We start from the raw sequence: 26,909 nt of genomic DNA, 5'->3' as shown, positions 1-26,909 counted from the left end.
ACAATCACAGATTTGGTATTTTAAATAATGAAGAATCGGTTCCGCTTGGATTACATATTTTTCGGGGTATTTTTCAAACACAACACTGTGTCCTTCGAGCGTGAAATACAAGTACTATACATATCTGCTAGGGATGTTTAAGGAGGGGCAAAGAGTTCAGCTACCTCGACTTTCAGACTGGGAAGTTTTTTCGAAGGTAACAACAGCTGAAGGATGCAGTTTGTATCTTGTCTTTGATTTAGAATGGGAATATTTCGTGATTAGGTAATGCAAAAGAACTTGATTATGAGAACTTGGCTTGAATAACATAATAGTTTATAGATTCAGCTCTTAGGCACTGATATTTCTATTGTTTAAAACTTGGAAGTATGATGATTTAGTCAACTGATTATATGTTACGGCATTTTGTCCATGTTAATCATCAGTATTGTGATTGGATTGAAAATGCTGGACTTTGTTTGCCAAAAAAAAAATCTGCTATTCCTTTCCCTTTTAGACCAATCCTTTTGACTTATGTGCTTTCTGATAAAAAATTTTTATAATTTTTTTTAAAATGCAAAAAACAAATTAATTCCATATAAATAGAAAAAATTACTATTTCAACTATTGGCACTTTGCTCATACTTTGGAGGACTGGTAAGAAAACCGTGAAGAGCTGGTATTTTTATTAATGAAAACTTTTTCCATAAATGACCTGCTTTTTATGACTTTCCTTTATTATATGTCAAAGTACGAGCTTTTAACCAGCATTTTACATCTATTTATTTAGTACTTTAAACAATGATATTCAGCTGTATCTTTCCCTTTCAGACCAACTATTTTGACTTGTGGATTTTTGTACTCTGTGCAAAAAAATTTTCGCTTACTTTTTTTTAAACTTCAAAAAAAAAAATTTAATTATGTATAAATTTTAAAAATATTACTTTATTCACATACAATCAAGTATTTATACAAGTATATTAACAGTACTTGCTAAGTAAGGTACTCAGTTTTAATCATTAATAAAACATTTTAGTGTTATTTCAAATAACAATAAAATATGGGCTTGGCAAAAGTTTTTTAAGCATAATAGAATATTTTTGCCATAAATTAGCATGTTTTTATCATTAATCAAATTTACTATGTTATAAGTAAAAATGATTATTTATGTATAAAAACATACGTATGTGTGTTTGGATTGTAAATTATTTGAGATATTCTTATTGTAGCACTTTTTGTGATGTGATGTATGTAAGATAAAAAGATAATTGGGAAGATAAAAAAGTGTATTGGAAATTGTAATGGTAATGTAAGCAAATATATTTGGGCAAATAATCTCATGTCCAAACACACTAGTTACTCCCTCAAAAGTATATTGAGGATAAAAATTGTAATTTATCTCTTTAAAAAGTATGTTTCATAATACTTTCAATTCACCTTTTGGGCTACAAAAGTTACTAGTTTATTACGTTAACTTACTATTTTAGATGACAAACTTACTTTCTTATTTTTATGCATAATCTTATTCAAGTGGATAAATCCAACAGGTAATCAAATGGTTACTAAAATTATTATAACCTATTATATCATGTCTAAAACTGTTTTTTTACCATAACGATAGTTACTACTCCATTTTCCCACGTGCTTAAGCTCAATACTTGGTACTAAATTTATATATGTATATAAATATAATGAAGGCTTGAATCCTTTCGTTTACCTCCACTTTTCCTTCTTCCAAATTATTATCCCCCACGCGTGTGCGATAATCATTTATTATTTCTTAAAATTTCGGTACCTTCTTTACGCATATTTTTTGTCCAAGGCATTTGTAGCATTTTTCCATTAGTAATGGGTACATTTGAATATACATAAATGCCTCTGATTTTTTAACCTGCAATAACACTTCCTGCCCCAATCTATGAGATCGTACGAAGTCAGTGTGCTTTTTGGTTGCATCCGCAGATGGTTCTCGTATATTTCCTCTCCACACGCTTTGCAACAATTTACTGTCTCCGTTTGGACTGTATGCAACCGCAACATATGTCCCTCTCTGCCGGCCTTCCTATCATATGCAGGTTCCTACCATAAAGGTATCCCCTTTGGCTGCCAATTTTTGTTTGTGCAAGATTGGAATGATCAGAAAAGCTCTAATTCTTTTCCAATATCTTGGGATCAACGGAGAACAAAGCAGGTCAAAGTCATTACGGAAATTGTACTGTTTCTTTGGAAATTCAGCTCTGCTTTCCTCTCGTAAAAATAAAGTTTGTGTCATCTTTAGGTTGAAGAACTTAAATTACAATGTGGACATTGCTTGAAGAGTATTGAGGTAACATACATGCCGAGTGAGGGAATATAAGTGACAAGGAAATGATTATTGAGAATGATATTGACGGACTTTTAGTCTTATGAATCCCGTTACATCTTCTTCGGGTATTGCATCTTCTTGCTACACTTGCCATCTAAGCTTTCACCAAATTAGAATTGTACCTTCTCCATGCACTTCCTCTCCATAAACTAGTTTCCTTCCTATATCTTGCAAAGCTTCTGTTCCCTCCTCTGAATGAAAGCAAGCACTTGTGAAAGTTGGGAAATAAATTCTAAGGTGACCTGATGAGTTGCTACACGGCCCTGTTGAATTCTTTCGAAATTGCTAACTCTGGCATTCAGCTTTTTTTACTTCTCTTGCTTTGCCTCAATTAGTGTAAATACCTATCATGTCTACACCATTATAGGTGGGTTTGATGCCTTACGTAACATCTCAGTTCATATCACGGAGAACTGAAGCAAGCTTCTCTTTTGACGAGGTTTATGTTCCTACTGTGGCATATTTTGACCTGGATGTATGAACTTGCAGGTCTGTTCTTCGGATTAGTGGCTATTTGATGGATAATCAAGTACATTTCCATGGCAGGGACTTGGAGGACGAGCTCGACGATGACAATCTCGAGCTGGCCTTAGCCATGTTTCTGCTCTTAGGGCTGGCTCTTTTTGACCCATACCTAAACCCTCCTCCTAGATGAAGGATTCCAGATAGTGCACTCTCAGGTCAACAATGGGTAACGGAGCAGCCACCGGGACAGAATATTCGAAAACCTACTCATGAATGTTCCACTGTTGCTCCACTTGTGTAATTTGTTGGCTGAGCGGGGTTATTAGGAGCCCACCCCACACAAAGGGTGGAATTTGAAGAGTCCGTGGCCATTACACCGATATTCCTTAGCCATAGTAAGTGCCATCGGGTCTTGGTCGAGCGTTTCCAACATTCACCAGAGTCAGTGGACCATCATCTGCATCGCTGCCTAAGAGTTATTCAACAACCGCCATACATCTCTAAGAAGCATTATAGAATCAACATTTGGTATTTTGAAAAAACGTTTCCGATACTTAAAATAGGGCCCTGTGCAGAATTATATGATGGCCACGCAGAACAACATAAATTAAAGTTTTTAAAAAAATTGTAGCAGACAAACTTAGCAAAAAACTTAGCTTCCAAACAAGGCACCGATAAAAAATTAGCTTTCTGCAATTTCTGACTGCCCTTGCATTTCATGAAAATATACTATCAAGTAACTTTGCATAATTGGCAAGTGAGTTTTTTTAGGTGTTTGTCTAAAATTTTACTGTAACTTACTGTAGAAATTTTTAAAAAAATTTTTGAAATGTGTCTTTTTTAATATTTTGAAGTGTATAGTTTAAAAATTTCGAGAAATATTTTGAATTGTATAGTTTGAAAAATTTTGAAATGTTTTTTTTAAGACAATTAGTTTTTCAAATACAGCAATCCAAACAACATTAGCGGTTTTTCAAAAACAGCTACAGTAAGATTTTTTTTAAAAAAAAAAAACCTGAAAAACAACTAATTCAAACTGAGTCCCGTCTGTCACGAAAAGTAGCATTGAATCCTCTCATTTGGGGTACTTTCTGCCAAGACAATTTTTATTTAATGATTCCACGTGAACAAGAAAATTAATGTCTAACCGGCTAACCCTTTTATTCAGGATACTCTGCCAAGATTATACTAGTTTGCTTCAAATTGCCAAGGTAAAGTGCCATTATGCAACGGCAGCCAATTCTGATACAGTTGCTTAGCCAAGAGCGTGCATTGAAGGAGGCAAGAGATTCCATTCGTCCACTATATAGGTGTCCACAGTTAGCAAGAGCCAAAACAAACTTTATCAAAAGAGATCCACAAACCAAAGAAAGATCCAGAAAAATCTTCATGCAACCACTATCCTCATTTCTGCACTCAGTAACAATTTTGTTATAGTTCCACAAGCATATACTACTACATGTGGCCACCATTCTGGCGAGGTACTTGAGTAGCTACATAGCCACACTGGCATGCAAACAACAGAAATGCAATATGAAGAAGAAAAAGGCTGTCTACTTCTCCTTGTAAAACTTCATTGACATCAATCTGAACTGTACAATTAGCAAACTATTTAAGTTAAAGAACAGAACAGTGTGTACAGCAGTATATACAAGACAAGGCTAATTACCGCAAAATACCTAAGACCAATCTATGATACATATCAAATAAGGAGAACTCCCTCATTGCAAGATAGTGCAATGCACAGAGCTCATCATCACTGGAATTTGACTTGTACTTCAATCACCCCAGGTCGTGCTTCACTATAGTGATATCTGCAAAAATTTAAACTTTTTTAACTGCAATTTCCTAACACTCACCTTGAAAAAGAAACGAAGAATATTACCTATTTTCATCAAGAAAGCTCCTAATGGCTGGAGGAAGTGTGGCTTCACCCCGACTATGCTTGCCTTTTCCTGAAAACGTATCACAAGAATCATATTGCACTATATAGTAGTATTATCCTGTCTGACTAAAACAACTGGCTTAAACCACTTAAAACTTCATTAAGAGGTCCACATCCCTTGTAAGGAAATTCAGGCACATTGCTTAGATAGTATATTAGAAGAGCAAGCACATGCATAAAACCAGAATATTAAACACTTTAGCATGTGCAATTGATTTAAAAAGGAGAAACAGTACCTGTTATTACTTCTACAGATGCTGGTCTTGGCCTAAACAATGGAATCTGGCTATCACACTCTTCCAAATCCCTAAAAATTGCAACATTAGGAGCTGTGGAAGATACAATTCCTGCCATTACATTGAATCTTCTAGCAGGCATCTGAGATACATTGAATATTCTAGCACAAGCAATAGGCATCTGAGATATGTTGAGTATTCTAGCACAAGGCATCTGAGATTGAATTGCATTGAATCTTCTAGCACAAGCAAGCTGTTTTGTAGGCATCTGAGATTCAATCCTCTGCAAATGTTCTTGCAAGGCTTGGACTGCTTCTGCAGCATGAAGACCATGCAAATCTAATGTCCACTCATCATTCTTCAAATTCTTGATTCTCAGAATTTCTTTTGCTGCCTTGGCATTTAGTTGTTTAGCAGTCAGCCATTCTTCACGAGCTTTCCGTGAATAGAGTTGAGCAGATAAGTGATCCCCTCTCAGATAGGCATCCACGGAAGCCTTAGAGTTCCGAGATGCTGAACTGTTTTTTAATAAGAAAAGTGCATAGACAAGGACTGTGAGCTAAATAATCTTCAAAACAGAAACCTAAACTTCAGCATAACTCAATATACTTTAGAAGGGTACAATCTTAACACTACAAGGTTTCAGCAAAAACAGAAACCACAAGAACTGAGTTCGCAAAATAATTGCCAATGCTAGTTCAACTTCACCAGAACCACTACAAGATCAGTGCCAAAAAAAAAAATGCACTAACCAGATTCTACTTAAATCAAACAAGAATGACTTATCATTACAACTCGACATCCAGAGGTCAACACAAAAGCAACCATCAAGGAACCAGTACAACTACATCTACTAGTACGGAAGTCTACCTTCCAGAAACCAGGAAGTGCAACATGGCAGAGTCAGATGAGGTCAATGAATGACGGTGGTGCAAGATGGCAAGAGAATGGACAGCATATTTATACAGAGATGACTGACAATAGAGACGACAGACAAGAAGGAAAGAGCTGTGAGGCAAGGGTAAGCCCATGAGTTTTTGAGTGCCAGCTGTGAGTTGTCAAGTGTGAGCTTTAAGAGAGATGGAGAACATCACAGTATCAGCAGTGGGTATAAACTGGAATAGAATTAGGCTGTGTCTGACGGTCTGTGTGACATATTTATGTGAATATATACACATTATGTATATATACACATATAAATACATAAACTGTCTGTATGTATTTGTGTACAAACAGAAATATGCTTTTACTAATATATAGTACCAAATGCAGACTCCGATTTTAATGAGTCCCTAACGGCTGTAATGAATTCGAAATTGATAATTTCAAACTTAAGAAAGCCAGATCCATTTCTGTACTTTTTTGGTCATTTGTATATATGTATATTTATATATATTTCCAAGCATCCAGCATAATTACCAATTCACGTCCCCTAATTCATTCTAAAATTGGTTGATAATTCATTTTTGCCCGTTTATGCACACCCTAATTGTCAAACACAAGACACAACCTTCCAATTTTGGCATACCTTTTAGTAACATTAGTGGTAAAACTTAAATTATCATTTAATTGATAAATACTCATACTCTCACTCACTCTTTTGCTAGTTATCCAAGGTTTTAGTGTTAACTTCTGTTTCTAAAAGTGCCTCTTTGCATAAATTCTCGAATATCTTGGCAAATTAAAAATCTTGCAAACCAAATCATATGTAAAAGATTTCAAAGTTGAAAACCTGCATAACAAAAGCATAAAAGAAATAGCACAAGATTCTTGTGAATAAAAGCATAAGAACACTAAAAGCAAAGAAATTATCATCTAAGGTAGCACAAGGTGGTATCTGACAACTGCAAAGAATAATATTCTAATAAAAGAAGGCTATCACACCAGAAAAAATAACTATATTCATAAATTGCCAGTCATGTAACCCTTTTTTTTTTTTGTTTAAAAGCAGGATTTCAGAAATGGAAAAGAATATCACAACACTGGCTCAAGCAAAAGAATATGATCTAAAGCAAGCTGGTTCAGGAAAACCGCAAATGGCAAGGCAAGTTCTTGTCCATGGAAACGTTTATCAGAGAAGTAGCAAGATATACATAGCTATCCTTAAAGAAGAATTTCAATTATGACACACTTACCCAGTATATAATCAAGAGTTCTGAATGTGATTCAAGTTGCTTATTCATGTTCTCTAAACTTCTGTGATGAATATGAAACTAAATTAAATAACAAAATGGCCGTACACATCATGATATATGACTGAGAACCAAATTAAACAAACATAATCTCCCAGTCCTTAATTCAAACAACTATGGAGGGTTCAAAGACCAAAAATTAGAAATTCAACATAAAGCACATTCGGATAGCAAGAACTAAAAAACTATGATACCAATGCTCTTCCATATCTGCAATCTCCACCATATTCATAATGCATCGAATATTCCAGAGCACAATAAGTTGAAGGGATAAGTTTAAAAGGTGCCATTTAAAGTGCAATCCCAAAATTCTAGCAAGAAAATGGATGTGATGAGCAATTTGTCATAATTGAGTATGTGAATTACATATTTTTAATACCAGGATTTCTATACCTTTTTCCCTGAAATTTGTGTATGAGAACAAGAAAAAGGAAAGAAGCATCCTTATTACAAGTACTACATATGATTGAAGTAAAAACAAAATTCAAGTTCATAGTGCAGATTGCAGCTAAAATTTATACCAGAAACAAACCTTGTCATCTTTTGTGCCTCTTTTCTTTGAGCCAAGTAAACATCATCTTCTTCCCGCTCAATGGGTAAAGATTTGATGGAATTCAGAATCATTTTTGTAGCAAAGACATCATGCAGAAGCACTCTCCTCGAAGAAGCACGTTCATCTGTCAAATCTCGATTACTGCTAAGCAGAAGACCCTCAAGAAGATGCATCACTTGAGAAAGATCTGTGTCCTTTTCAGCTAATGACTTATTTTCATTCACAAGAGACTTCTTATGATTGAACTTTAATTCATCAGTCCCAGTAATTTTAATATTATTGTATTTTTGCTCAGAGGAAACCATCATTTTCAATAAGGATGAGGCCTTATCAACATCATAGTCTACACCAGCCAAAACATCCTCAATCAGGCATTGGCCTGCCCAAGGATGGAGCTCCTTAAGCATTCCATTTGCCTTCAAAGCATCTTTGACACCACTAGAGCAACCACCCTGCAATTTCTTTTCATGCATATCGCTGCGTTTTGGCTTGATCTGAAATTTGACAGCATCCTGTAGTAGAGACGCAAAATGCTTCTCCGATGCAGTTATATTTGCTATGTTTGTCAAGGCTTTCTGACTTTGGTCCATTGAGCTTGATATTGCTGGAAAAAATTCATCCTTTGCTTCAGGTTCAAGACGCTGCTTACGACGATGTTCAAGGTCAAATGCAGTACAACCAGACGTTTTACCTCTCCTCCGCAACATTTTTGTGTCCAGAGGTTGTACACTTGCAGAAGTAGTCAGGTCAAATACAGTCCAACTAGACGTTTTACCTCTCCTCTGTGACATCTTTGTGTTCAGAGGTCCTGCACCAGCAGCAGTAGTCATCTTAGACGACAGATATTCTCAAAACCATCCTGTTGCGCACATGCAACAGCCGGTCCCCCTTCCCCTCTCTTCCCTTTTTTGTCCCAAAGTTTATGCAATTATAGAGAACTCTCAATAATGCAAAATTCACATCTTTGTCGGGCTAATTGATTAGAATATTGGTGTATAAAAGAAAAGTCAGACACTTGCGAGTCTGATAGGGGAGTTGTATAAATCTATGGGTGCCGAGCCGTGTCAGCCCGCCACCTAACACCAAAAAAAAAATTTTTTTTTTTATAGTTGACACATGGGTGCCGGGCTGACACAGCCCTGTCAGCCCGGCACCTGACAAAGTCTGCAAAAGCTGGCTGCCGGGCACTCCAGTCAAATTGTTAAAAAAAAAAATTTGGCAGGCTGAAAAAAAAAGCTGGCTGCCAGTGAAATTGATTGGATAGAAAAAAAATGCGAAACAAGGTACTAAACTATAGAGCCTTCTTTTTGTTGGGGAAGAAAGAGGAGGGGTTACAGGGGCACTGTTGGATATACGTAGAGGCGGTAGGAAGTTGGGAATGGAAGCTAAATTGCGCAGGAAAGGAAGCTCCTGTTAAGTGAAAAGAAGCTCAGCAATTTGTTAAGTGAAAAGAAGGCAGCTCCTGTGAAGCAAAAAAGCTAAACCAAAAGAAAAATTTACGTACGATAACTGTTAGCCATTTAGTCCGGGTAATTTAAATATTTGAAATAATACCTATGCTAATAAAATAAATATATAAAATTAATATAATTAGCATAGCTTAATTTCGAAACTAGTGATATTAGTTTAATGCAATTCATTTTTTGTTAAGATAGTTGATAATTAGTTTACGTTATGTAGTATACAATTATTTTAATTAGTTTAGTGAATTAATTAGTTTAATTAATTGAATGAATTAATTTTAAGAGGTCTGATTAAATGAATTTAGATGTATTTGGCGAGGTTAATTAATTGAATGGATTAATTGAACGAATTTGTGCACAAGCCAGACAAAAGGGAGCTGCCAGACAATTTTTGTTTTGTCCACAAGCCTGCCAAAAGGGGCAAATCTGAAGCAAAAAAGTGTGAAAAATTCATGGGAGCTACTTTGTCTGAATTGCATTGAAGCCTGCCGATTTTTTTTTTTTAACAATTTGACTGCCCAGCAGCCAGCTTTTGCAGTCTTTGTCAGGTGCCGGCACCCATGTGTCTTTTATAAAAAAAAAAAAAATTTTGTGTCAGGTGCCGGCACCCATAGATATATACAGAACCCTGTTAGACCCGCAAGTGTCTGAATATTTTTTTTTTCGCCTATATTCTAATCAATTAGCCTCTTTGTCACCGTTGTGTATGAAGATATTAATCCAGACAAAAGAAATTCCAATAACAGTTAATATAACACAAAATGAAGCTTTCGATCAACTAATTGATACAAATACAAATTGGAATGACAATAACACACTACTTTTTATTAGCCCATCAACAAAAATGAAAGACGAAAAATAATTGCTGCGAAAAAACTGAATGCTCCAATCAGAAGAGAGAGAGAGAGAGATAAAAAATGGGAAAAAAAAAATCATTCTTTCAATGTCGTGAAATTGTACTAACCGTTCCCAGAAACTGAACCTTCCACTAAAATTGCTCTAAGCAAGTTTTTCAGTTTTTATCATTTTACATATAAAACTATAATCTGATTATACCCGTAATCATTAATTATAGTATTATAAGCTACTGAATAAGCTAAATTAAATTCATGAACTAATTAAAATATCCACACTAGTTATACATCATTAAACTCTGCCAAAATATAATAATTCTAAATTAAATACAAAAGTCTGAAGCCAATATTCATAAAGCACATCAAATATGTACTTTGACTAATACACTATCATAAATATGCTCTAATTAGTTTAATATACTGTCATAATAAAGCTATACCAAAAAAATTGTTTAAAAATAAAAATTAGTCAGATAAAACACGTAGACATTTAATACACAATCATAAGCTAATTACTCATCCAAAAATCACCGACAAAAAATCCTAATTATAAGAAGACAATATAACATGAAAAAAGAAGAAGAAGTACCCGTTAAATATGCTTGGCTTGGCTTGGCTTGGCGAAATTAAAACGCAATTACTACTAAGGTATTTCAGTAATACGTCGAAAATCCGGTATCCGAGGAGTCAAATGATGGGACGGCGGTGGAAAAATCCGGTATTTCAGCCACGGTGAGTAGACGATTACAGCCCAGGATGAAGATGAAGATGATGATTGAAAAGGGAATTTGCAACTCAAATCCATATAAGCTTTTCTAAAGATAGGGAGAATTATTTAGGAGAATAATTATCAAAGGGAAAAAGGAGAGGGGACCAATTGATTATTGAGTAGGGAATATATGGGCCCAATTGATTATTGGCCTGGGAATATATGCATTAGTATTAGGATTCTTCTTTTGCTTGGGAAGGAAAAGTCTGAAAAAAAAAAAAGCAGAAGTAAAAAGCAGACTTTTTTCTTTCACTTTGATTCTTCCCCCGATTTTTTCCTTTTCTTTTTCCCTTTAGATTTGCTTTAATTTAAAGGTGCTTTGTGAATTTGGCACGTGTGCTACTCCAACTGGAAAAGGGTTAATCCTAAAAACTTCGCCTATAAGGAATGGTCGGATTTGCAATTTATTTCCTAAACTTTATTTATTTTTTTCATTTAACTCTCTACGGGACAAAACTACACCTTAATTCTGCTAAATTTTTCTTTTTCATATTTCTACTTTCTTTTATCAATTAGACTTAAGCCAGAGTTCAATTTTGATCATTATAATTCATGACGCTGGGGTATTTTAATTTTAAAAAATCAAATATCCTGAACTTAATTGAATGGTATTTTCAATTATACTTTTATAATATAAAGGAGAAATTTTTTGACCATAATATATTGTACAATAATGCTTTGTTGCTAAAATTGTATAATTATTTGGTTTAATATCTAGGTTGTAACTCCTATACTCTTCTAAGTACAAATATATGATGAAACATGTCTTTTACATCTATCTTTACAATTTTGGGATTCTTCCACTATTCTTTTTGTTACTACAAATATAATATATTAGAAAATGTATTATTATAGTATTCTATATGAAACAAAGGACGGTGTTATGTGATATATCTATCTTACCTCAATAGTGTAGATTAGAATGGTTTAGTAAAATAAGTTGGGTTATTGTATTTTAAAGATAACGTGTTGAAACTTACAACACTAGAAAATATTTCATAGGGGCGCAAATCATTTTATAGAAAACAACCTAGTTCATGCCTCAAGTCATATTTTTTGAGATTTTTCACAGTATGAATGCATACTCTTCTTCCATTTTTTGTTTTGGGTGAACTCTTGACTTGCATTACTGAGTAAGGAAAAGTTACTAGTAGCAGCCAGCCGCTCTCACAAATATCAGTATAACTACCATCACTACAGAGAGAACATATCACAGGCTGACAAAACTGCTTTTATTATACAATAAGGCTTCAAAACTATTTTTAAGGTGATGTGCTGAAACTTACAACACTAGAAGATATTTTGTAAGGGCGCAAATCATTTTATAGAAAACAACCTAGTTCATGCCTCAAGTCATGTTCTTTAAGATTTTTCATAGTATGAATGCATACTCTTCTTCCATTTTTTGTTTTGGGTGAAACTTTTGACTTGCATTACTGAGCAAGGAAAAGTTACTAGTAGCAGCAAGCCACTCTTACAAATATCAGCATAACTACCATCACTACATAGAGAACATACCACAAGCTAACAAAACTACTTTTATTATACAATAAGGCTTCCTACACATTAAAGAAAGAATTTTCTCTAAAAGTTCGATTTGAAACATAGTTTCCAAGTTGCTCTGGTTCGTGGAATTCTTCTCTATCCTGCAACAACTTGGCAGACATTCTTCAAAATGCTTTGAATCAATTCCAAGAACTCTGAGCCTTCTGTTTAAAGAGTCTCAAATTTCGCTTTCTCTATAACAAATATGCCAAATCCCTAAAGCCCACTTCTGGACCTAATTTATGAAAGTCATTGCTCTTTTTAGCACTAAAAAGAATAATTTTGTTATGCCTCTAACATATTATCAGTTAATACAAATTTAACCTCATAGCAATCTCCAGATAGCTACCCCCAAAAAAGGGTAAATAACATATAACCCCTCTATGGTTTCACATTCGATCACATAACCCCTCTCCATCTTTCAAATATGACCACATAACCCCCATATGGTAACATGAAATGTGGAAAGTGGACGGAAGAAACATCGCTCCATCACATCTAAATGTGAATTGCCAAAAAATGTCCCTACATATGTACCAAAGGATACAATTAAGCAATTGGCCTTCAACACCTGAATTTTTTCGCTATTCTTCTTAAAGAGAGAGACTCGAGAGTCAAAGAGAGAGACTGAAAAGTGAAAGAGAAGCAGCACAATCCAACTCGTAGAAAGATTGAACAGAAGGTTTTTGGCAGAAGCAAAACATTGCATAGCACTAATTTGGTAAGTAAATACTTCTTTGTCTTAATCTAATTTATTGATTTTAGGGTTTTGGTATTTAAATGTCTGAATTCGAAAGTTTAAAGTTTGAATGGTTAAAAACCTTTTGAATTGGTGTTAGCCATTTTTTTTATTGTAGATCTAAGGTTTCATGATAATTTCACTAATTTGTTGCATATAGGAGTTATTTTTTGTGGTACGAAATGAGATTGAAGGTTAAACAAAGTGGGTATTATGGTGGTGCTTGAAATTTGTCAATAACATACTAGATTTGTATTATTTTATTAGTTGGGTATTCTAATGTTGTGTACTCATGCATCTAATTAAACAAATTTTGCCAAAATAAGTTGGTTAAGTAATAGGAATAAAGTAATATCAATTGTCTATGTTTTGGGTAATACTTGGTCTCCAAATAGATGTTTAGTGTTTAGTGGTCCCATGGGAGTAATAATGTAGTATTATTGACTGGTCCTTGAAATATGAATCTGTTTTATATATTTTGGCAAGTTGGAAGAAGACAATTACTTATGCAAACCTTTTGTCATCTACAAGTTTTAATAAAATAGAGAATATGCTAACTACCACCCCTAGCATAGTGGATACCCACATGCATATAGGTGGAAAGTTTCCATGGGAACCTGAGATTTTATACATTGGAAACAAGATAGCAAAGTGTAGTGTTTATAGCTTTAAAAAGAAGTTAACTAGAGATTATCTGTGTCACTTGTAACCTAGAGTAGACAAGAAAGCAGTGCAAATTGAGATATGGTATCAAATTCCTTCTCAGAGTTTGGATATCAGAGTAGCCAAAATCAACAATGACAAGGACATTGATAAACTACTAGAGTTATATGAAGGGCTAAAATACATTGTCTTATAGGTTGAAAGATGTAATGATGGGCCGCTTTGACGAGATTCTACCATGCACCAAATTTTAATAAAATCTAAAATACCTCGTTTTCTGCAAGTATACAAATTGTTTATCGAGCAAAGGAAATATTAAGTGTCGATCCCACAAGGAAGATTATCAATTACCGATGATTTTTGAACTCTTTAATTATTTAGATTATCATTAAGTATAAGAAATTAAATCTACACCTATAAACATGAGATAAATGAAATAAAAATAACAAAAGAAAGCTCCTAGGACTATGGAATTCCTCACTACTCTTGCAAGTGAAATTATTTGTTAATTGAATGTTATTATCTTGATTAGTTATGGCATAATTTCCTAATATATATGAAATCTACTCTCATAGTGAATCAACTACGTTTGTAACTAAGTCATGCCTACTCTCATGGTTATGAAATTAATTACAAATTCATTTTTTCTATAAAATTACAAGGAACAAGCCACTGAAGTCACAAAAGTGCTCCTCCACTCTTGTGAGTGAATTTCATAGGTTTAGCACTTCTTTGAACTTGTGTCAAATCTCAATTTTCATTCCAAACTTAACACCTTAAGATTATCACAGTTAATGGCTGGTTAACCATAATTAGAAAAGCAAAAGTGCTAAACATCATGCTAAAAATAATATCATAATCAAGTAAATATCACTAACAAGATATAGAAAGTTTATCCATAACTCTAGACTTAAACTTTAATAACACATGATAAAATCCAAACTTGTATTATAACTAAACGTAAAATCAAATATAAAAGAGAAAGTGATAGGAGAGAGGTCACCCTTGACACATGAGCTCCTCAATTCTTTATCCAAATCTTGCTACAAATACAAAATGAATAAACTATACTAAATATACTATACTAATGAACTAAGAAAAACTAATAAAGACTACAATTTTGGTAGTGTCTTAGCCTTCCAAAGTTATCAAAAATGTTCTCCAAGGCCCTTATTTTTATAGGAATTCAAGTTACAAATGAGTTGTTAAAGTTGATGTGAAATGCATCTTGAGATTCCCAAATTATGTTTCTACAAGTTTGCACACTTTTCTTTATAGTTGCAGCCAAAATTCTGAGCTAAAGAATAGTTGAAAAAACTGTGTGAATGTAGAACAAGTTGAGATGCAAGCTTTAGTTTTGTTTGAAGAATACGTGGGCATGATGTTGCATATTATGCCCCGTTTTTGCCTTATTGTAGGTTTCCTCATTTTTTTATCAGTCTTAAACTTCACTCTATTCTTGCACCAAATTCCACTACTATTTCCTCGATGATGGAGGCTGAATTAACTCTTGTGCAAATATGAAAATTGTAACTCTTTGAATTAGCTTTTCAATGCTTCTAGAATCATCCAATTTGGATCTCTGTAAACTAAGAAATGACTAAAATAGCCTTGACTAGTTAATCCTCTATTTCAATTTTTGACAATAGAAATGGCCAACAGTATTTCAACTTTTTGACTAGGAAAACTCATGAACTGAATTTCGATGTCTTCATAAGCAATGTAGAGCTACGTGTTAGCTTCAAAATCGCTTAAGAATCATTTTAATCCAATGTTTGTAACTCAAGATGTAGTCAAAATACCAATAGGCTTTCTTTTGTACTTAATTGCATTTTCTCTTATGAACATATTATACTTCATTTTCTCTTTAAATCACTTTAAATCATCAACAATCATTCCAATATCTTCTCAATTCACTCTATTTGATGATTGGATCATTAAACCTTTAAAAATATGAAATTTTTACCACTTTAAACACATAGAGATGCAATGTTTGACACTTAAACCACAAAATGCATACTTTCACTGGAATCCTAGTTAATTAGTTAGAATATAAGTAAAACACATCAAAACTAAATAATAAAACAAACTTAAATTACTCAAAATACACACTTATTAAATTCTCCCACACTTGAAATATTGTTTGTCCTAATGCAATTAGGAATTATAAACCTACAACGATCCAAACTTTTGAAATGAAACATATGTGCACAATTCAACTTCATATCCTCTAAATAAGGTAAATAACCATTATGCAATCGTCAAATTAAGTTCAAGTACTCATAATATCAAGAAAAGAAGAGCCAATTATGCTATAATTTTAAGTAGTTCACTTTAATTCGTCATCTTTTCCCAATTTCACAAGTAATTCCTATGGTCAATAATAATGCTTTTCAAACCCATGATCATCTTCTTTTTTTTCAATCTTAAAGAGGGATTTATTCATATAACATATCTAAATATTTACTGAAATTTTGAAAGTGCCTTTTGATGCGAAAATCGACATTTTTAGATGAAAATTGCCGGTTACTCAACACTTCGCATGCTCAAATTGCTTTGCATACTCTTAATTCTAGTACCGTTTTACGCGAAAGTCGACATTTGTAGATAAAACCTCTCAGTTACTAAGTACAAGAACCATTAGAGTAGAACAACTCTTATTCTCGTCTTTTTTTCTCTTTTCTTTTTGAATGAAAAGTAATAAACATTCTTATGAGATTAGTATTGTAATTATTGACCATATTTATCACTTATCTATGTAAAATCAAGTAAAGAAAAGAAATTTCATCAAACATGCAAAATTTAAGCATAATTTTCTCTACTTTACAAGATATAATTTCCTAAAAAATGTAAAAATCCTAACTGCATAATCGCTATTTTCAAGTCAAATGAGAAATGAAAGTTTTAAATCACATATATTTTATCTCAAAAGTGGAAGGAATTTGAGTTACTAATGGGGTGGCACAAATTGCCTCTTTTGATTAAAGTAAAATTTTTGAAAAATTTGTAATTTTGGACAAGATTTTGAAAAAATTTCGATAGAATTTCCCCTTATAAATGAATGAACTCCCTGCCAGCAAAACTCAAGATTGACAAATTTCAAGTGCAATTCATATTCCAACTTCAAATCCAGCATATTTAAAACAATATAAGCACAAGCGCCACACACACCACAAGTGGTCTTACCCCACACTTAAAATACACTAGTAATAGTTCACGTGCTTTGCACGTGATTGTAATATCTTAAAATATATTATTTTTCAGATACTAAAATTTTTTATGAAATTTTGATCATCAACATCATAATATAGTATTTTTATGTTATTTATTTTTTTAAGCTAGTTACTTTTAAAAATTTTATTAAATGAAAAGAGACAGAAAACATTTCAATATAGTTGACATATCCCTTAAGATTGAATCTGAAATCATGAACCAAACACTTTTTTATTTATAGCTTGAACTCTAACATATCAAATATTGATAATATCATGTTTTACCAAAATTATTGTATATTCATGACTCTATTGCATATAAACCACAATCATCACAATTTTTTATAAACGAAGAATATAATTAAGTTAGAAAAATAAACATATATGTAATTTGAATTCTTTGTATTATGTTAATTCTATTTTTGTCAATAATGGAGTATAAATGATCCATCACATAAAATTTTTTTGGCTTGTACATTCTAACAATTGAAATTTTATAGATAGAGATAGTTGGAGTTTTTCTATTTTTCTTTTCTTTTATTCATGTTTTTAGCACAATCCAATGCGAAGCAAGAGCAACAAGTCTACTTTTTTCATATCAGCACAATATTTTTTGTTTTAATATTAGTTTTTTTTTATGATCATGAAATTGGAATGAGAATTGTGGCTAATTAATAATTTTAATATTAATTTTTTGTATACTGCAGTGTTTTAGTTTTTAATTGCCAACTTTGAATCCATAACTGCTATCATTATTATCAATTATTGGAATGCATTAAATCTGTTTAATTACAACTCTCACCATAAATGAAATTTACTTAATTTTAAAGCTTTTCATTTCATAACTGCTTCCATTATTCACTAATATTGCAATACAATAAATATATGTAATCATTAGAAAAATAAGGGTATTTTGGATATCACCAAAAACAATTTGGATATCATTTTCATTTTATCATTCTTTTTTTATATTTACTCTTATTATAATTCTTATTTTATCATTGGAGATGGTTTCTGACTTGATAGATGGATTTGATTTGTTCAAACTAATACAAATGAAGTATTACTATATTATTGTCAATAACAATGTTTGTCTTCCCTTGGATATCAATGATTTGGATGTTGTCTTTGGTATTATTTGAATTATATTTAACTTTTTAATTCATTTTCTATTTACTTTATGTCATTTTATAAATTGTTTTCAATCTTATTTTAGTTTTTCTTGTTTTGATCGGTTGCTATTAATGATAATAGTGGTTTGCATTGTGCTATTTTAGATTTCTTTTTTCTTTAATACTGCTATTTTAGTTATAAAGGTGTCGTTTTTTGTATATTGAAATTTTATTGGGTGCAACATGAAAAATTCTTCATATTGGTAAAAGTGCATAATTGTAAAATTTATTCGTGATATTTGTGTGAAGATATACAGATGAATAAGAATTTTTCTTGTCATTATATGTTTCTCCATTTTCCAGAGAATATATATTTTTTGAAATTGATTTTTTTTAACAATCTCAACTAATGACTAATGAGAAATTTTTCATCCTTCAATTAAGAAATTTTGATACGTATAATAATAGAAGATGGAGTCCAAGGGTAGGTAAATAGTTTTGAATGAGGAATTTTTAATTATAATTACCAATACCATTAAAATGTAATCAATTGGAGTGTTTTATTTCTTTTATTTAGTGCCACTTAAAATGCAATAATTCTAATTAAAAGACATAAGGGTAATTTAGGAATAGCAAAAACTAAGATAAAAAAGTGCTTACACTTGCACTCCCCAATACCAACATTCATACTTTTTATATAGTAATGATAATGATAATGATAATGATATTGTTCTCAATGCATAGGAAAAGAAAAACTACAAAAGGTACAAAAGAAATACTCCCAAGTGCAAAAACTGAGATCCAAATCAACCATGATGCACGAACCTTTACAAAATACATAAACATCTACTAACACTGTTCAAAAATCAAATGCAAAAGAGAAAGTCAATTGTACCCTACATAGGAAAAGAAAAGAAAAGACATAGAGAACATAGAAGCAAAGACATAAGGAGCTACTCAAAATGCAGGCCCAACACCTCCTTTGCTAGCTCCAACAGATTCTCGATCATCACCACTAGTTCAAGGAGTAGGATGTAGTGAAGAAACGATGCCAAAGTGATCCTCCATACGACACAATCGAACATCAAAGGTATCTAGACGAGCATCGACTCGATCAAGTCGTTCCACGACTTGAGTCTGATGACAGTCTAGCATATTGAAAAGGTGCTGCCAGTTGGATCTCGAGGAGGAAGGTGGAGGTGGTGGCCGTGGTGGTGGGGCCGAAGTAGAAGGGTCGGCTTCGCCTTTCTCGGAGTGACCGGCATCTCTTGACCTCTCTCTCTGTGGGCGACAAAATTGTCCGTAGGAATACCCATGTCAGTAAGAGTAGGAATACCCATGCCAGTAACATTCAACTCCTCCAATGGTCTCACCGAAACTTAGGGTATACCCTCCAAATTAATGTTTTCCGCTTCAAAAATTAAAAATAGGAGGCATAGAAACCCAATCAATAGGAACTAATACTCCTTCGAACAGTCATCCTTATATTGCTAATGATGATATTCGAGAGCGAAATACGAGAAAAAAGGGACTCTCAGTTATGGAACGTGTGATCCAAGAAATAGATATCATTATGTTGAACTTCTCTTTGGCCTTTCTTCTTGGGTATCACATGTGACATGACATAAATGATAAGGTGGTATCGATAGTCAAACACACGTGCAAGATAGATGATTGAAATGGTTGGTACTAGAGACCAAACCTTACCATGGCATGTGAAGATACTTGTTCAGTGAAGTAAACCCCTTCTTTAAATCAATAACTAGTTCTCGATCATTGCACCCGAAAATTCGAGCGATTGTATCTCAAGTAATGATCATCTGTCTCCCTCAAACAAACGATCGAACCTCTTCACCTTTATGGCCCTTCTTATTGACAATGCTGGTATAGAATTCTTGAACCAAATCTAGATAGATATGATGTGGGAGAGCAAGAATAGGGGCCCCACCCCAATAGCTCAAAAGCCTTCGTAATGCGATATATAGCATCTATCTCTAGAGCTATATACATTTCATAGATGAATTACATGTGTTCTTGCTCCTCAAACCAATCTTGATTATCCTTTGAAGTGAAGCACTCGACATCATAATTTGGAAGAGATGGCAGCCTAAATAAGCCCCTTAGCGATCTCTATTGTTGAGGTACTAGAGAAGGTGCCGCTTTTACACTCTTCTCACTATTTGGAGAAGATTTGTGAATAATAGTCGTTCTTCCCCTTACCATAGTATCTAAAGAAGAAATTATTATAAACTACTAACACACCAATTAAAAGTCACATAATTCACACCTTATACAAGAATTGATTCTTATAAAACACCTAAAAGAAGAACCTTGTCACTTATAGTATCTTAGACATTTTATAGAATCACCATTCACGTGTATGGATTATAATTGGCTCAATAACCACAAGTACACATCCTTATGCTATCAAAAATCAACTAAATATTCAAGAATGCCCAAATTTATGATATTAAGGACATGACATTTAAAGATACCCAAAATTTGTCAAAACCACCAATTTATCAAAATGAGTAATAATTATGTACCATTTAGAGAATTTGACAATAACTAAGTTTATATCAATCATTAATTATTAATAATAATCCACATTTTAGTCATAAACAATGATTAACAAAATTAGCCAATAATTATCCCCAAAATTCATTAAAATCACTCTTTATAAGCAATGTACATTGTTAATCATCATTAACCAACTATTTTTTTATCCATAAACATCAATCAAAGTGGCTCAATAACATTCCAAAGTAATTTTCTAATTTCATCCAAATATAGCAAATTGTAAAATGTTAAGAACTAATAAAGTATCAAATTGCTAAATTTGAATATTTAAAAATGCTTAAACGCCCTTATTAAGCATATTAGAAGCAACAAACATCCATAATCATCATAAAAAATTCCAAATTAGAAAATGTTAGAAAACTCAGAAAATTTGAAAAATAATAACTTCTAAAATAAAAAGATTTGATCAAGAAACTTACCTTAATCAAATAAAAGGATGATCGGTGATGAGAATGGTGAAAAAAATCCTATGAAATACCTTCTAATTGACCCCTAATTGTTTGGACAAGATTTGAAAACCCTAACCTTCAATCCTCTTAAAATTGATTTTTGAGGTGTTTTTCTTGAATTTTAATCGGTTAACATGAATCTCTTAAGGTCAAATGATGTTGGGTTGATAATTTCTTGCAATGAAATGGAGCGAAAGTGAGATTTTGTGAAGTGTGTGTGAGTGAGTGTAAAAAATGCAGGTGTGTGTGAAGAAGAAGAAGAAGAAGAAACAAGCCTATGTTTTCTTGTTTTAAAAGGAATAAGGACAAAACACAGGGAGAGCCACGTTTTGTTGAGTGCATTCTTTTTTAGAAACTTGCAGAATCGAAAACCCATGGAAAGAAAGCGTGGATTGTACCTGCATTTTCTAGCCTGCATTTTTAATTAGCTGGTGAAATGAAACAGGCTTAAAACGTAGGGTTATTCTCGTTTTGGCCCGCGTTTTATCAAATTGCCTTGAATATACACTAAAATGCGATCCAAAAATGCGGACTTTGCCTGTGTTTTTCATCTTTGCATTTTTTATGCAGAATTTTTTCTATTTTCTAAAAATTACCCATTTGACCCCAATTTTCTAAAATACATTCTAGATTATTTTTTTTCAAAATAATCAATTCATGCATATGTAAAATGATCTAAATATGCATTCCAACTCCCTTTAACATATCAAAACCCACAATTACTCAATTTGAGTTGTTGAGATCCTTGATTCACCTCATTTGGTCACCTTTGTTTCTATTTTTCATTCCTACAAAACAAACATAACAAAATAATATCAATACATAATTAAACCCTAAAATCGCACTAAATTGAAATAAAACACTAAAATATTAAGTTGTTTCCCAACAAGCGATTTTTTATAGTCATTAGTTTGACTATTTCACCTCATTTGTCAATAAAGTTTTGTTAATGAATAATCCACCATTTTTGGACGTGGTGGATCAACAAATAGTGGCTCAATAGTAAAAGCCACATATTCTAATAGGAAAAAAGTTTCAATGGCCCTCTAACTATTAGTCAGGTGAACTTTTAACCCCCCAACAATTAAGAGTTAACTTTTGGCGCCCAATCTATCGAAAGTGTAAAATGTTGAACCTTCTGTCAAGTTTACATGTAAAAACCAATGGAAACCAACACCATGTGAGATGCATGCCGAAATACGTGGGGCATTTTGGTTCAAGTTGTTATCCACTCAATAAAAAGGAGTAAAACTCAGTTTGACTTAATTATTTTCTTTTACCATTCTCTCTCCCTCTACTACAAGTGGTTGGAAGCTCCTGCAATTCGTCGACCATCATCACCTATACTCATCTCTTGAAGCTTCCGTTGGAGAATTATAGGTACCCAACCGGATCCTCTTTCCCGTAAAGAGGTGGCGAATTTCTACAACCCATTTGCCTTATTTCCTGTGCTTGACACCTTTGTATTTGGTAAAGGAAGGCTTTGATCCCAGAAGCATAATTTACTTACCTTTTCATCCAGTGGAAGAATTATCTTTCTTGTGAACTTCACATATCAAATCATTGTAATAGAAATTTGGGTTTCTGTGAACCAAATCATGATCAATCCTCGTGCAAAGCAAGCATGGGATTCTCAAATCAAATAATTTTCAAGTTCGTTACAGATAAAGGCAATAAACCCATCGATGAATAGTAAAATTATCATCACCCACTCCAGGATGGCATATATCCAGAATTGTGGAAATTTTTCCAACTTTTCTTCATTAGATATCTTGATGGATTCTGGCATGTCTATGTGTGAGCTGCGAGACCATAAAGTTCTAAAATGGGATAATGTCTTAGGAAGATCAGAATTAGTTGTTGATTAAAAGAGGGATTAAAAGTGGAGAATCAAGCTACAGCAAATGAGACAGATCATGACCCATTATCCCCGGATCTTTCTTGTGGGTTTGATGGGTTCAGCTATGATCGCTCTTTGATTTTTCAGCAACATTAGATCACTCTTTGATTCTTCAGAAACATTAAACTATTAATTTGGACGAGAAAACAAAGAAGAAAAAGAAAAAGAATCAATTATCTGCAACCACAAGGAACAAAAAACTTGAGTAGACGCTCTTCAGCTGCCATGGAGTTTTTCTTCCTACAGCTCTTTGTTCAGGAAGAAATCCCTTTTTACTAAATAGAAAATTGCTGGACAGATTAAAATGCCCTTCATATTTCAGCATGTGTTTCATGTGGTGTCAATTTCCGTCAATATTAACGGCTGAACTTGACAGAAGATCCAATATTTTGCACTTTTGATAGATTGAGAGCCAAAGATTTACTCTTAATTGTTGCAAGGTCAAAAGTTCACCCGACTAATAGTTAGAGGGCCACTGGGACTTTTTTTCCTATTCTAATAATAAGAGAGATGGAAGTGATTTACCAATCTTAAGTGATTTATAGATATTACCTTAAATGTGCATCATTTAAGTAGTCACAAAAGAAATGTCGCATGACCTTCTTAGAAGATAACATCTTTAGAACTTACACCTTTAAAACACTCCTCAAGTGGGGTAAAATATGAATCATTAATGTTGATCTCTTGAGATTTGTTAGGATTCAAGTATGGAGTAAACAACTATTGAGATATCAAGTACACAATAATTTAATGGCAAATAAACTACAAGTATGAAAAATAAACAACACACAATATTTAACATGGTTCGACTTCACCATTAAATCTACGTCCACAGAAAGAAACCCGTTCTTTATTATGAGAGGAAAATCCTATACAAGAATGCAATTTGAACCAAAATCTAATCCTTATATACCATCTCTCATCTCCAAGAACCTTCTCTCACCATCCATGTATAAGGCTACATATCGTCTCTTATGTGCTCTTGTATGTCTTTTTGTATAATGCCAATCCAACTATTTATAGAGAATATTATTTACCCAAAAAATCAAATAATAACAGGAAACCAATTCTAATTCCTAAACTTGTACTATATAGAAAATAACTTTTAATTCTAAATAAAATAGAAAATTTCTTGGCTATTACTTTAAGTAACTAAAATCAATTAGAAAACTAGTTATTTCCACACAAAATAAGAAATCTATCTAAAAGAAATCAAGCCAATTTTCTAACAAATCTCCATCATCACGAAAATTTCTTTTAGTAACAATTTGCCTTTAACTACCAAATAATATGGTACCGAACTACACACCCGAATCAACATAGTTCTGACACCTTGATTCAATTAGCAAATAAACAAGTGCAGTTATCCCGAATCCAATCTCCAGTTGATTCATAAAAAGGTGTCTCAATTCACCATCTCGCTTTGCAGGATTTCTTCTCACCACCACTTGCAATTGGAGATCTTCTTTTGTGAGTTCTAACCATAGTTATTAAACCCGGCCCGGGCCTGCGGTTCAACCGATCAACCCGATAAACTGGCTATGAAATCGGGCTGGGTTGGTAATTGGATCGTTTATGCAAGAAACTCGTTGACTTGTCAACCAACCGGCGGTTCAATCGGTTGAACCGGACGATTTTATAAGGAACCGGTTGTTGTGTTAAAATTTTTAGAAAATGTTGCTAGGAAGAATCAAAATTCGGACCCCAAGCAGCAGAACAAAGCGCGCTCACCTCTGGACCAACAACTCCTTTTATACTTATTTAGCCCTCATATGCTATATATTAGACCTTTGTTCTTATTTTATTTCATCAAACAATTGGAATCTTATAATAAAATTTTATTATTCCCCAAATTCTATAAGTTATGAAGGGATTTAAAAAATAGCATATTACACAATTCATTTTAAAGACAAACATTATTCTTAATAACTTTTTGCACTTAAAATTCATAAATAAACTAGATAATTACACTTAGATATTTGGTTGATTACTAATTAAATTTAGATTTTGTTAATTCTTATAAGAATTAATGATTTTATAATAAATTGGACTAACTGAGTATTTACTATGATATAGTTTATTATAGTTTCAACCATATTGAAAATTATGAAATATAATATTTAAGTATATTTAGTGACCCACCGGTTGGACCACTCACCCACTGAGTGAACCAGTAACCTGTTGACTCACTTCTTGCACCGGGTTCTTCTCCGGGTCGGGTTTAGTAACTATGGTTTTAACCCTAACCATTGAGGCAACCAAGTGGTAAAATCATCATACTTCTTCCCATCATCAGAACCATCTCACCACGTGTGATTTCCAACACTCCACCTAAAACAAAAAACTCATAACTGTTAGAGTCTTCTGGCGTATGAAAATTAGATCTTTTTGCTTCTTTGGAACATGTGCCACACCACCCAAAAATATAATCGAAATCTAAAAGCCATCGGGATGAAATATCAATTATTGGAGGTGTAAGAAAATCTCCATCGATTCACGTCCAAAATCAACATTGGACTCCACTTTTTTCTTGACTTTTAAATTACCTGTCTAGATTTACCATCAAGTGTCTCCGTGCTTTTCGCCTTTCCATCCTTCACCTTCAATGCATTTTGCCAAGTCATTGAAACAAGGATACCACTCATTAAATTATTCAATTGATAACAACTATCAACCCACTTGATCTCAATAGTTAACTAGGATCTAACCTTGAGCAACCAAACTTTTGATCAAACTATTCAGTTTATTGGGATCCAAGTGCTTGTGAGCACCCAATCTCGCAACTAAGATCTGATACCATTTGTTAGGATCCAAATATGAAATAAATAACTATTAAGATATCAAGTACACAACAATTTAATAGCAAACAACCTACAAGTATGAAAAATAAAGGATATACAATATTTAATGTGGTTCGCCTCTACCATTGAACCTACATCCACGGAGAGAAGCCCGTTCTTTATTATTAGAGAAAAATCCTATACAAGAATACAACTTGAACATAAACCCAACTCTTATATACTATTTCTTATCTCTCAAGAACCCTCTCTCACCACCCATGTACAAGGTTATATGTCGCCTTTTGTGTGTTCTTGTGTGTCTTTTTGTAGTATGCCAATCCACCTATTTATAGAGAACATTATTTGTCCAAAAAAAAAATTAAATAACAATATAAAACCAATTCTAATTTCTAGAGTTGTACAGAATAGGAAATAACTTCTAATTTTAAATAAAATAGAAAATTTCTTGACTACTATTTCAAGTAACTAAAACCAATTAGAAAACTAGTTACTTCCACACAAAATAAGAAATCTATCTAAAAGAAATTAAACCAATTTTCTAACAATATTTATCATTAGTTTCAAGAATATTATCTTGTGAAATGGACATTTTCTCATTGAAACACACATTAGATTCATCATTTTCATCAAAATGCAATTCATTTTTATATATAATATCTCCACCATTTATGCTAGGGTCATTTTGCATATCATTAGAAGAAATAATTTCATATAGTATATGATCTTGTATTCTATCAAAGTGAGAAGTTAATTCATCTAACATTTTCTCAACCCTATCAAAACAGTCGGAAGTTGCATTAACTAACTTTCTATAACTAATTTTCAAGATGATTTAGATTCATATTGGACATATTTATGTTGATAATCATAAAACATGGAGAATCATTATATGCACACATAGTATCCCAATCATAAATATAAGAATTATCCCAATTAGGACCATTTTGATCAAAACAAGGATTGCAATATCCCAATTCATCATAATAACGCATATTTTATACTTGCCTACATGTATGAGTAGCATGATAACTTCCACACAAGTCATATATTGAATGATAAGAATTGAAAGCATTAACATTACTCTTTT

General features: G+C 32.9%; 1 protein-coding gene across 2 annotated transcripts; it reads right to left on the bottom strand.

The window, feature by feature from the left end:
* Positions 1 to 4,343: 4,343 nt before the first annotated feature.
* LOC113697745 (uncharacterized) lies at positions 4,344 to 11,085 on the bottom strand. 2 transcript variants are annotated; one of them, XR_003449974.2, is made up of 6 exons: positions 10,642 to 11,085; positions 7,715 to 8,543; positions 4,991 to 5,508; positions 4,695 to 4,764; positions 4,489 to 4,623; positions 4,344 to 4,401 (listed from the first exon to the last, which is right to left on the bottom strand). XR_003449974.2 is itself a non-coding variant. In XM_027217321.2 (5 exons), the coding sequence occupies exons 2-5, from the start codon at positions 8,524 to 8,526 to the stop codon at positions 4,566 to 4,568; spliced, it is 1,458 nt and encodes a 485-aa protein (XP_027073122.1). In that variant the 5' UTR covers positions 8,527 to 8,543; positions 10,642 to 11,085; the 3' UTR covers positions 4,344 to 4,565. The 2 variants fall into 2 exon arrangements, 1 of the variants encoding a protein (XP_027073122.1); XM_027217321.2 differs by having other exon boundaries at positions 4,344 to 4,623.
* Positions 11,086 to 26,909: the final 15,824 nt, after the last annotated feature.

This window comes from Coffea arabica, chromosome 7c (assembly GCF_036785885.1).
Source record: "Coffea arabica cultivar ET-39 chromosome 7c, Coffea Arabica ET-39 HiFi, whole genome shotgun sequence".
NCBI lineage: Eukaryota > Viridiplantae > Streptophyta > Magnoliopsida > Gentianales > Rubiaceae > Coffea > Coffea arabica.
The sequence above is the reverse complement of the archived record's forward strand: the minus strand, read 5'-3'. Positions and strand labels throughout refer to the sequence as shown.